At 37.3% G+C, this 12702-nt stretch overlaps 2 protein-coding genes and 1 pseudogene across 3 annotated transcripts; 2 read left to right on the plus strand and 1 right to left on the minus strand.

Annotated features, from left to right (window-relative positions):
- Positions 1–779: 779 nt before the first annotated feature.
- LOC148205796 (uncharacterized) lies at positions 780–2530 on the plus strand. 2 transcript variants are annotated; one of them, XM_088112131.1, is made up of 5 exons: positions 780–1096; positions 1188–1262; positions 1731–1807; positions 1912–2114; positions 2236–2530. In XM_088112131.1, exons 1-5 carry the CDS (start codon positions 888–890, stop codon positions 2311–2313), a joined length of 642 nt encoding a protein of 213 aa, XP_087968257.1. In that variant the 5' UTR covers positions 780–887; the 3' UTR covers positions 2314–2530. The 2 variants fall into 2 exon arrangements, with proteins under 2 accessions (XP_087968257.1, XP_087968253.1); XM_088112127.1 differs by having other exon boundaries at positions 782–1096; positions 1725–1807.
- Positions 2531–5440: 2910 nt separating this feature from the next.
- LOC148205797 (uncharacterized) lies at positions 5441–6129 on the minus strand. The gene has a single exon (XM_088112136.1). It carries the CDS (start codon positions 6014–6016, stop codon positions 5615–5617), a length of 402 nt encoding a protein of 133 aa, XP_087968262.1. The 5' UTR covers positions 6017–6129; the 3' UTR covers positions 5441–5614.
- A 1712-nt stretch (positions 6130–7841) lies between these two features.
- Positions 7842–8519, plus strand: LOC148205798 (mitogen-activated protein kinase kinase kinase 20-like; annotated as a pseudogene).
- The last annotated feature ends 4183 nt before the right edge of the window (positions 8520–12702 follow it).

Genomic DNA, 12702 nt, shown 5'->3' on the forward strand with positions numbered 1-12702 from the left:
ATATAAACTCAAATGAAGACCCACTTAATATTTAAAAAAAAATAAGGAGATACGAGGATTTAAACTTATAATGAAATAATATTTTTTTAAAGTGTAAGCTGCGAGTACGAAAAAAATGTCAGTGTCCAATTACCACTGCCCTTTAGGAAAATAAAAGGTTAAAAGAAACATAAAACTTTGGATGCAAAAAGTTAGATGAGTGACAGGAAATGAGGAATTTTAATTTATCGTCGTCTGAAACTGAACTTATTCTTTAAGCAATATTTTAAGTTAAAGCGTTGTGAATATCTGATTTTCAAGAGAGCAGATTCCAACAAAAAGTGAGTTAACTCAGTGAAAGGTAAAACTGTTACAAACTATACACATGTCATGGCTAAAAAAGATACTGCAAACATTGCTTCGTTTCTTGAACTAGCTTGTTGCTAATGCCTAAACCATTTTGTTCATATTTCTGTAGCAAAGTCAACCCAGAAATTTTTTCTTCTTGTGTTCGACGTATTCAACCCTTTTTCTTTTCATGTTTTTTGTTGCATGTTTTGGAAGAAACGCGTCTAGATGATCCAAATTACTTGCCAAAGAAAATGGGAAGCCAAAAGTAGAACAAATTATCACACTTTATACCTTCAAAACCTAAAGGTTGAACTAACTTCCAAGGAACACACACATGACGCATGCAACAACACTTATACGTTTCCCTTTCTTAGGCCACAACTTTGCTTCAAGTAACCAAATTCACGTTCAAATTATTAGTTTCTTATCACTTCTAGTGTTTTTAGCCTGCAAGACTAACCAATCTCACAATTCAATTGCTTATTTTAAACCTCTTCCAAGAATCCATCATCTTTTCTCATTCCAACTTCTGTCAAGAGATTAAGAATACTTTCAATATGTCACTTAGAGGCTCATCGTGGATAACTCTGAAATTCAGAGGTGTTCTTGATGTAGTTCGTGCCACCAAGTTCCAATCAAGCTATGTTGGATTACAGAAAAACAGACCAATTGTGTCAGCTGCTAGGCCTGAAACAGCTCATTGGTTTCATCCTAATCTGCAATTCTACAGCACCAATAGCAACAACACAAGTACTAATGCAAAAGGGTATACCCCAAAACCTTTTATCTTCCATAAATCCTAATCTCACTGTTGAATATTACATTCTGAAATTTGCTTATGACCTTTTCACATGCAGAATAAATGATGAGAAGGTTCAACCTGAACCTGCTGCACCTGCACATGCTTCTAAAAGTTTTGCCTTCTCTTATTGGTATGACACTAAATTTCCTTGCTGCTGCTACTGATTAGAGATTCCAAAATTTTTGTTTATAAATTAAATTTTACGTTTAATTATCTATTACTGTTTTGGTTATAAATGTATGTGATATATTATCACTTTAGTAGCATTTTTTACTGATGTAATTGTTAATTTAAACTGTCTGATTTTTCTTTTGTCAATTTAAAGACTAGTGCAATTAACTTTCAGCAAACTCAGAATTAAATCCAAAATATGGATATTCAAATATCAAGATAACCAACTCATTGATCTAAGTTTCATTGAAAAATCCACCTAAAACTTAGAGTTGCAAGTATTAACTAATGTACCAGATTCCATCATAATTATGCAGTTAAACGTGTTTAGATAAGATAGTACTAAGACGGTTAATCTTCTGTGATGTTCTGGTATAGTACCTCAAACATTTAATGTGCATTTTTCCTTATGAAAATGGAGGTTAAGGTGGATTTTGGGCATGACACTTTCTGTCTTACTACCCTTCTGGAAACCTTACTGGGAAAAACTGCAGAGAATAGAAGGTAGATGAAAATCTCTTCCAGATGGAATATCCAACAAACAATCTAATTTCTTAAATTTTGCAAATATACTAAGAAAATAGTTTGGGAACAAAATGTGAATTCAGGAGAGGCAGAGTTTGTGATTGAAGAGGCTGAAGCGGTGGCAAAAGTGGTAGAAAAAGTGGCAAGCGTAGCAGAAAAAGTATCTGAAGATGTGGCAGAGATGCTTCCAGAGGATGGTAAACTAAGGAAAGCAACTTTGGTGGTAGAACATGCATCAAAAGAAGCAGCACATGATGCTCAGCTTACTCAACAATTCATACACAAGGTACTTATATACTGTTAATCAATGTTTTTTGTTTAATACCTGACATCTTTCATCACATGGTTTCACCAATTATTCAAATGATTGCTCATTACTTTTTCCTAACCTCCTTATTGAAACATAGGTTGAAGAACTCAAGAATGACCTTGATGATATACAAGCCTTTGTTGAACCAGTAATTGACAAGATTGTGAAGATTTAATTAACCTCACAAAATTCATGTCAAATTAATACCACTTTTCTTGTAGATATTGTTTTGTATATTGGTGTACTGCAATAAGTGCATATTATATTTTGTTGTTGGCTATGTGTATGCTATTTGTAATGTCATTGTATGTTCATTTTATCATGATAAAAGTTAGAGTAAACTGCACCCTTTCTCTGAGAAATGGTCCAAATAAATACATTTATTTAAAAATTACCCTTCTCTTTCTTGAAGGATTAATTTATACTGTTGTTCAGCTTGTAACAAGCTTGTTGATAGCAGCACGTCTTTAAGCAAAAAGAGAATATTCTTCGACTTTTTATATCACCAAGAACTTATTTTAAATATCAATTACCAACTTTTATTGGATGAAAGACTTTCAAATTTCATTCAAATTCTTAATTTAATTTGATTTTATTTTTAGAATTATCAAAATGTACGCTAATTTTATTTCAAATAGGACATTTGACAAAAACACCATCCGTACAGACGAAGACTCGGTTAAATATATGGATACCCATATACAAATAAAGACTCAATTAAATACATGAATATTGACTTAAAACACATATAAATAAAATAGATTATTAGAAAATGAGTTTTTGAACCTAACTCAACCTCTAACCATGGATCTCTCTAACCATGGATGTGATACCATATTAAAAAATGAATTTTTAAGCCTAACTCAACCTCACAAAACTGGTTTGTAAGGTGAAGTTTACACCTCACTTTTTTTATATATATATATATATATATATATATATATATATATATATATATATATATTATAAATTAGTCTTATGTAAGACTTTCAACATACATATATATTTAATTTAGAAATATATTCAATTTTATTTTGGGTTTTATAATTGTTTGGATTTCAACTTTATGGAGAGAAATTGTCAACGTTAATTATCTCTCATTTTAATTATTACTTGCTTTGAAGATTGAAACTCTGCCAGTTTGTCTTTAAAAAACATTTTAGAAATTGAAAAGAAAAAATCATATTTAAATTGTCTTAAATTTTATTTTTAAGTGATATGAAATAGTTAGAGATGCTACAAATAATAATATTTTGTTTAATTGTCGAAACGAGGGTAAATTATTATATCTAAAATATTATGTATTTTGACTATTGAAATTGTAGATAATAAGATTTAGAATTTAATAACTTTGGTGAGAAGGAGGTCTTATTTTAATGGAAAGGATGAATGAAAGTGAGGGATGGTTGGGTAAGAAAATGATTGTGATAAACACGACACATACATTAGAGTGTTTATAATATAATTGCTTTTTTCACGTTTGAGCGGCGTAGGAAAAGCTACAATGTCAGTGCCACCCTCATCACCCAACTTTCTGTCTCTCCTCCGTCTATCTTCCTATTTATTCTTACCACTTTCCTAATTATCAACATTAATTTACGCTAATCTAAAATTATTTTTTTATGATTTCACATTAAATGTAAAATACACTATATCAATAGATAAATGTAGGCAAACGTTTTATATTTAACATATAACAATATTAGTGGTGAAATTTTTCTCTCCTATATCACTCAATATTATTGAAAACTTCATATATAATAAAAATAAAAACCAATTATATTACATAAATAAATATAAATCTTACTGAATCAATTTTATATTAAACTAACTTACGAAACTCGTTATTATATAAATGGTTAACATTTTCAAATTCAAGTATTTTTGGGTGCTCTAGATTTTATTATGCATGTTAAATTATGTATCAATAACTGATCATTGGGTGACATGTTAGAACGGAAGAGGTTACTTGTTCTTGGTCGGTCATCGACATAATATTCGTGAAAAACCTTGTACGAGACAACCTTTGAATATCATTAACGCACAATTAATGACATAACGGTCACCATGAAGCGGTTGAAGTTTGCATTAATTATCATTAAAAAGTAAATTAATTGATTAAAACTCCTTTAGACCCTATAAATAACGATTTATTAAGAAAGTAAGAGGTAAAAAACTCGACTAATTATTTAATAGATTTGTGAAGATAAATTGTGATTTGAAGAACCCTCCCATTGAGATTTACAAGAAAAACCAGATATAAAAATTGAAGTACATAAAACTGATTGGAGCATTCCCAAACAGCAGGCGTTATCTCATTCCATACGAGGATAAACAATAACAAAATTACAGCCTCGTCCCATTTCACCATAAACAATAACAAAATTATTGAATGTATAATACTTGTACTCGTGCATGTCAAGCAATTATAATTATTCGACATCCCAAATCGTCTGCGACTAAGATAATAAAAAGAATAATCTGAAATAGTTTTCACATTATATCCAGCAGGAAGAACATATACTGATTGCTCCTCTGCTGAGAATCAATGTTTGAAATTATACTTGCGACAGTGCAATCAAAGTGTTACTTTCAGTACAAACTTATTGTACAAATAATAAAACTGAGGTGAAGTAAAAAATGTTATAATAAAGAAAGCATGTTTTAAAGATTAAATTTTTGGACCACTTGATAGCTATGTCCATCAATAATGATAAATGGGCAACCTGGTATATTACAATGTACATTATTCAAAATGAATGGAGACACTTTCTCCTGTCTTTTGTTAGTAGTACAAGTCCTGCTTTAGGCATGTGACCTTATCTTGTGTTTTCTACTGTAACCAACCAAACCTCAATAATGCGTTCTTTCATCGTACAATCAGACTGAAACAGAGGAAAAATTAACGTAACAAAGTATCATTTGTCTCGTTCAAATTTCTCAATTTAACTTTTTGAAAAGAGAAAAATAAAAGTAAAGGAAAACGAACCACGAAGTTCATTGCATATGATTCCTCGCAACGACCCCATTTCAACTTTTGATTCGACTTTACCAACAATCACTTTCTCACTCTAAGTTTTGGACTCATGCTGCAATCTTAACCCCAAATCTTATATTTGTATTTTGCGACAGATATAAGCGATGGATTGTTGTGTTTTAAGAACTCTCACTATCTCATTACCGTTGTAAACGAGTTCAAACACATTTAATTTTCTTTCTTGTTCAACCAACTAAACACTGACACAAACAAATTATTAATAGAATAGCAGAGTGAGAATGAGAAAAGTTAAGAGCAATAAAAGTGTATCAATAGTAACCATCTTCGTCATAAATACAATACACCAAATAATCCAAAGAATCAACTCTCACACATCAAAGAAGATAAAAAAAACAAAAATGAAACAAGAGGAATTCGCGTGTGAACTCGCAACCACATTAAAAAGAAAAAAGAAAACTCCACTAAACTAAACTATCTTCTACATAAACAAAGCCGCAGCGAGAACCACGGCAGCGGCAGATCCGGCGAGGGTGAGTCTGTTCAAAGCGGCGCCGTTTTGCGAGGGAGTCGGTGCTTCGGTCGGCGGAGCGGAGATTGCCGAAGGAGTGACGGAAGGAGCACCGGCCGGAGATACGGGAGGCGACGGCGGAGAGTCGATGCCGGTCGGCGAAGGAGACGGAGCGTTCAGCGCCGGAGCAGGGGGAGACGATGACGGCGACTCGGCGGCAGGAGAAATCGCCGGTGATGGAGAGCTACGTGGCGTGGCCGCCACGGGTGTTCTCTTCGGAGAGAGAGCTGGCGACGACGCCGGAGACTGAGCCAGCGCGGAGGTGACTAACAATGCAGCGATTAGCGTGAACACAACGGTGGAGTTAGCCATTGTAGAGAGAGAGAGAGAGAGAGAGAGAGTAAAAAACAAAAGGATTATGAGTGTTAGTTGAACTATATCAGAGAAAATAAGTTGATGAGTGAGAACGTGTGTGTAGTGAAGAGAAACATAGGATTGTAGGTCATTTATAGAAGGGTGTTCGCTTTGAGGTGACTCGTTACTCGCCGTTGATGCGTTGAAATCATTTCCGGGTTGACACGCGGCACTTATTCCTTCTGCCAGTGCACAAGGGAAATAATAATAAAAAATAGTTTTCTGGAAAAAGTTTTTCAATAGTTTTAATCGATAACCAAAGGAATAAAATAAAAACTGCATTTGATTTACGAAATATGTGAAATAAAATTTGGAAAAAAGAAAGAAAGGGAGGAAGGTAAAGCAGAAACGGCAGGGCACGCGAGAGATTGAATGAGGGCGGGGATGCTGCAGATACAGCTGTCTTTGAATCAGGAGCGTACACGTGGTGAGAAGTTTGAAGGATGGAAGCTAGTTAAGGAAAGTGATAACGGTCGAAAGAAGTAAATTTTCATGTGAATTTTGTGGTACATAGTTTCATTAAAGTCGAAGTCGGTTGTAAAAGCGTTAGGGACCACCTCGTTTGTCTTGGCCAAAGGGAATAATTAACAATTAACGTGTCTCTCTAGTTTCTTCTTACCATCTTTAACATTATATATTATGGTGATTTAAGTGAAGTTAAGCATATATTTAATGTAAGCATTTGAAAGTAATTAAAGTTGGAACAGCTTGTAGGTTGGACCCTGTTGCAGAAATCATATATCTATACTCAGAACAGAGCGTGATGCAAGTCTTCATAAACTATTATGAAATTTCAAAATCCTACCTTTTCCTTTTTGTTCAAATAATGCTGTCCAGCCATATTATATCCACCCAGTATCCATTATAATAACACATTTAAAATCATATTTCGTCAAACACTATTGTAACTCAATTAATTATATTAAAATAAATCTATATCATTCAATTTTTATCTGTTATATTATTAACACCACTAATTTTTTTTAATGAGATTAAATTATATTATATATTTCTAATATTTAGAATATAATTATTTTCTTATCTTATCTTTAATTTGTTTTCGAATGATTACTAATCTTTAAATTATAAATTTCTGTTTATCTTCTAACAATTTAACTATCATTAATATATTAATATAAAGACCTTAATTTTTTAATAATAAGATTGAATATATTAGGGCGGTGTTATCAACATTAATTGCATATTCCGTTATCACTATTATACAAATTCTTCAATTATCATTAAAAACTAAAAGTATATAAATAAGTATATATGAAATTAGTTTCTTAAGAAATTTGATGATTTAAAGAATCTATATGCGTATATATCATTTTTCTGGTAAAATATTAATTTTCTATATTATAATTTAAATATTTAAATATTTCTCAACACACACTGTTTAAGTGTATTTTTTTCTATGTGATTATATTTTATATCTCTAATATTTTAGATATATCATTAATATTAATTTTCTTATTATCTTTAATCTATTTTTAGATAATAATTAATTTTTATTATATATATATATATATATATATATATATATATATATATATATATATATATATATACACACACACACGAAGAGCTCTCATATTCAATACCTCTTATATTTGAAGATATGGTCGAGTGGAGAAGTTGAGAGTTTTGGAGGAAGGTTCATATGACACATTGTATTTTATTCTTTTGTATCTTATAAAAGAACAAAATTCGAAGGTTTTACTCTTAACAATAAAGACAAGTTCTTATTCAATGCTAAGGGAGAAAAAAAGTTTTTGAGTTAATGTTGGGTTACGAAAGAATTGGTCAATGTTATTATTACAAATACATTGTTGAGAGAGGTTGTTTAACTTATAACCTTTTTATGGAGTATGTCCCCCATGGATCTTTAGGTAATTTAATAAAAACAAAGATATTATCTGACAAGGAAGTGAGTCTACACTTACATGCTTCTTAAGAGACTATCTTGCATGCACAAAAAGGAAATTGTTCATTGTGATCTTAAATCGGATAACATTCTCCTCTTTCCTTCATCAGGATTGTCATACAAAATATCAACTAAAGATTTCTAGTTTTGGATTGTCCAAAACTAGCGAAGAGGCAAATACTGATTTAGGAGAGATCAAGTTCAGAGGGACATCCTATTACATGTCACTGGAATTAGTTAGAAAGTTTTAAGGAAACACCTTTAGATATATGGTCTTTAGGATGCATTGTTATGAAGATGAGCACTGGATTTTGAGAATGGTGCAACATTGAAACCACAAACCAATTATTGTGCAAGCTTGCATTTTTCGAAGAAGCACCAAAGATGCCAAATGAACTTAGTTACGATTGCAAGGATTTTTTGATGAAGTGTTTGATGAATAACCCTCAACAAAGATGGACGACTAAAATACTTCTGGATCATCCTTTTATTAAAAAAGAATACCCAACATCATCGCCTACTTATAATCCTTAGAATTAAATGTATCCATTTAATTAAATACTTTGATAATTATATCTATGTTGATCAAATATAAGTAGATTAGGGACACATGATATATTTTGTTTTTATGTAAACTCACTAAATAGTACTTTTGTTTATTAGTGTGTTGATAATTTTATAAAATTAGAAAATAATGTTCTTACAATCTCTTTACTTCTATGTTGCTTTTGAAACATTCTTATGATTTGTTTTTTTATCTATAACAAAATATATATTGGGATTCTTCTAACGAGTCTATAAAATTAATTTTTAAATTTATTCTTAAATATGACTGCTTTATTTATATAAATTATATAATACATCTCGGTCAATGAAATTTTATTTTTTAAATGTCTTAAATTGAAAAAAAAAAGATAATTCTTTTATATTTTTAATAAAATTTGTTTCGGATGTGTAGGGCTGTGCTATTCCGGACCTCCCAATTCTCCTGCGCTCTTGTCTCGGCGGCTGATCTTCCCTCCAAGTCTTAGCTCTCCTTTCAATCCTGGGGGGCGGAGACCTGCAAAAGACTCTCCGATGCCAAAGTCAGTTTCAGAGCAATGGCTTTTCTCAAGGACAGCAATAAATGTGCATTCAATGTAACCTATCTACCACTCACCATGGACCTGTATTTATAGTTTTTGCTATGGGCTTGGGATTAGTGAAAAGTTAATCACGGCCCAAAGTAGCCCAATAGCTTCTAATCCCCACTTACCTCTAAACCAGGTTAATTTACCTAAGCCACGATGATTAGTGATTTGGGCAGTCAATGAGGTGCGGGCGTCCGCCCATGTGATATGGGCGTCCGCCTCCAATATCGCGGAAGGCGGACGGTTGTTGGCCCTTTGGCATTAAAATGGGCGGACGGTCATTTACCGAGCGTTCTTCTGTACGGCGACCGACCCTTCCTGGTACAGAAGCCCCCCAAGTCCTAGTGCACGTAGTGGACGTAGGATTTTGAGTAACATCTAAAACAAGAAAAGATTTGACGCAGTGGCCATACATACTTTCCAGACGTTTCGTTTCTCGGGATTTTCTTGAAGAACACTTTTTGTGAATGTGGAGAGTGCGGGGCTATCTTGTGGTGATAGAATTCCATGTGAGTTCTTCAAAGTTTTTCTTACAAACAGAGGTTCTATCCGATTGGGCGGACGGGCATTTAGCCCTTTGGGTGACGTGGGCACCGGAGCGGGTGAACGGCCATTTGTGTGGGCGTCCTACCGTACGGCGTCCGGCACTTCCTGGTACACAAGCCCCCCAAGTCCTAGTGCACGCAGTGGACGTAGGATTTTGAAGGCGGCGCACGTTGGGCCATGAACCCGCAACTGGGCCGTGTTCAGTGGGCTTTTGTGTTTTGAATTTGGGAGGGAAAACACGTGGCGTGTTCCCATTGATGGAAAACAAAACGTCGCCAAATCCGGAGCGTTGGTCATGCTTGATCTAGACGGCTATGACGCGTCCAACGGTTATTAATCTTTTCCTATAAATAGCGGATGGGGTGAGGTCACTTTCACGCATCTTCCTTATTCAAGATTTCAAATTCTTTTTCCCACAGGTAATAAATGGCCGTTGTGTCTATCGAGTCAGGTTCCGAGTCGTCGGGTGGAGCCTGGGAGGGGTCGGCGAGGGGCGGTAGCGATTCTTTGAGTTCGGTCTCTTCTCATTTTATAGATGAGGCGGTCAGATCTTCTGGGGCGGACCCTGAAGGACCGGTCTCGTCGGGCGATCGGATCTTTCATGGGGTGCCACTGTTCTTGCTCCAGGGCGGCATTCGGGTGGACGAGTCTCCTTTCGAGCCGGACGGTCAAGGGGTGGTGGTGTCTGAATGGGCTCCCCATGATCCTAGCCTGCATGCTTCCTCTTACGCTTTCCGCAAGGATTTAGAATGGAGGGTCAGCCGTACCCACATCGTCCGGGATATAGAAGATTCGAGGTTGGTCCGGGCTGGGGTAACTTTGTTAAATGAAAGGGTTTTTTATGAAAAGAGGTCGAGTCCGGACGATTTTTTCTTCATGTATGTGACCTTCTTCACTCATCTTTTTGTTCGGGTGCCCTTTACCAAGTTTCAGATGGCCGTTCTTCGGGAAGCTAACGTGGCTCCCGCGCAGCTGCATCCCAACTCTTGGGCGGCCGTGCAGGCGTTCCTGGCAATGTGCCTAGCCGTGGGCGTTACTCCTACCACTCCAGTTTTCTTTCATTATTTCGAAGTCCGCCCTTCTCCTACCGGCAGTTGGGTATCCTTCGCGTCAGTTCGGGATAGGACCCTATTCCGCCCCTTCTCTGATACCTTCAAAAATTTTAAACAGCATTATTTCAAAATAATCATTGATAAAGCCGGCCGCCATGAATTTCATGATGGTGAAGGGAAGCCGCTGTTCCCGTTTTACTGGACGAGAGACCCCCGGCGAATTAAGGTGACTTCCATGGGGGCCTTAACAGCGCCCGACCTAGAGGCCGTGCGTACCATCAACGCCCTCCCCCGCCGAATCTCCGCCCGTCACTTGGTCGAATGCCTTAGTCTTGAGGATTGTGGACAAAAGGCGTTCGGTATGGTCTTGTTGTATTGAGTGTGTTTGTTTTTCGTATACTGACGTTAATTTTTCTGAATTGTTCTGTTTCTTGCAGCACTGATGACGACTCCTGGCCCCCGCAAATCCAATTTTATGGCCGCCCGGAAGAAGTCCGGGGCCAGTTCGTCGACCGCCCGGCCGACGGTTGTTCCTAACGTGCCCCGCCCTCCTCCCGCAGGACGCCTTCCAACTATACGCCTAGCTTCGAAGGTAGGGATCTCTCCTTCCAAGAAGAGCGAGGGTTCAGGCTTCAAGGTGCCGGGACCGGATCCTCAACAAGAATTGGCGGCCGTCCAAGTGAACCCGTCCTCTGGAGCGGCCACTGCCTCTGCGGATCCCTTGATTCGCAAGAGAAAAGGTCATGTTGCTGAGGGACGCAAAGACAAGGAGGGCTCTTCGTCTCGATCAGCTTCAAAGAAGGCCCGGAAGGGCAAAGACAAGGAGAAAGATCGGGAGAGGGTCCTGGCCGTCCCCCTACCGGGCGGCGTATTCATCCCGGAGTTCAGCATGAGCGATCGGGCGAAGTTCCACATGAGTTCCTCTCAACGGGATCTCATTGAGCCCCTTTCTGAATTGGAATTAACTAATGCCATGCTAGAGATGTCAACCCGGACATCTGCCCTGGCCTGGTACCTGAAGAAATTTGCTGACCGCCCTGGAGTGGCGGAGATCCGAGCCGAGCTTGACAGAGAGAAGAAAAACTCGGCCTCCCTTCAGTTGACCTTGGAGCAGATGGTCCTCAATCAAGATGAATATGACAATAAGATCGAGCAGATGGAGGCCGATCTTGAGGAGACCAAGAGGGAAGCCGCCAAAAGCTTGGCCGCCGCCCTGGGCGAGCAAGAACGAGTGGCGGAGGAAGGTCGCCAGCTAAAGGCGGAGGTAGCCCGCCTAAAAGAGGCTGAAGCCGAGCTTATCAAGACGAACGAGGCTCTTACCCAGGACGTTGCCAAAGCTAAAGAGAAGGTCGCTGAGTTGGAGTCAACTGTCATGTTTGAACATGAGGAAGGCTTCAACAAAGCCCTTCGCCAGGTATCTCTTTTGGCGGGCATTCCAGAACCGTTCTCCCTCGGCGTTGACATTGAAAAGGACGTCTTTGATGGCGTTCTGGTAGACCTAAATGCCGACGAGGAGGATGAGCCGGCCAGGGATGGGGGAGATAATTAAGTTTAGTTCATTTTTTATTTTTTGATGTGTATCATGTGGCCGTCCGCCCAACGTCTCGGATTGTCCAGAGGTTGGTCGGACGGTCCTTTTGTAAATCTGGGCGCGTTTTAGCGTCAATGATTAATACACAGTTGCATTTTCCGGTTTCGTATATCTTCTTATGTGTGCCTTTTATTCTTACAAAGATAACTGGCTTTAGTAATGGTCCGGCCGGGGTGGGGATTACCCTTCCTTTTCCCGGGCGGATGTCAACGTTTAGCTTTTAGATGTTTAATTTTCGCTTCATTGCCCACCCAACCAAGCTGAGATTTGTTCTCGTTGGAACGCTCTTTTTCACCAGCTTGGAGTTGATGGGGTGGACGGTCCTTCGCTTCGTTGCCCAACCGAGCTGAGAGCCGTTCTCTTTGGAACGCTCTTTTTGACCAGCTTGGTCTTAATGG

This window comes from Vigna umbellata, chromosome 1 (genome assembly GCF_029865625.1).
Source record: "Vigna umbellata cultivar VRB3 chromosome 1, Vumbellata_1.0, whole genome shotgun sequence".
In the NCBI taxonomy this organism is placed as follows: domain Eukaryota; kingdom Viridiplantae; phylum Streptophyta; class Magnoliopsida; order Fabales; family Fabaceae; genus Vigna; species Vigna umbellata.

Coding starts and splice junctions, on each gene's coding strand:
- LOC148205796 (XM_088112127.1), top strand. CDS start 888: ATGTCACTTAGAGGCTCATCGTGGATAACTCTGAAATTCAGAGGTGTT. Junction 1,097..1,187: donor ACAAGTACTAATGCAAAAGG/GTATACCCCAAA, acceptor TTTCACATGCAG/AATAAATGATGAGAAGGTTC. Junction 1,263..1,724: donor AGTTTTGCCTTCTCTTATTG/GTATGACACTAA, acceptor ATGAAAATGGAG/GTTAAGGTGGATTTTGGGCA.
- LOC148205797 (XM_088112136.1), bottom strand. CDS start 6,016: ATGGCTAACTCCACCGTTGTGTTCACGCTAATCGCTGCATTGTTAGTC.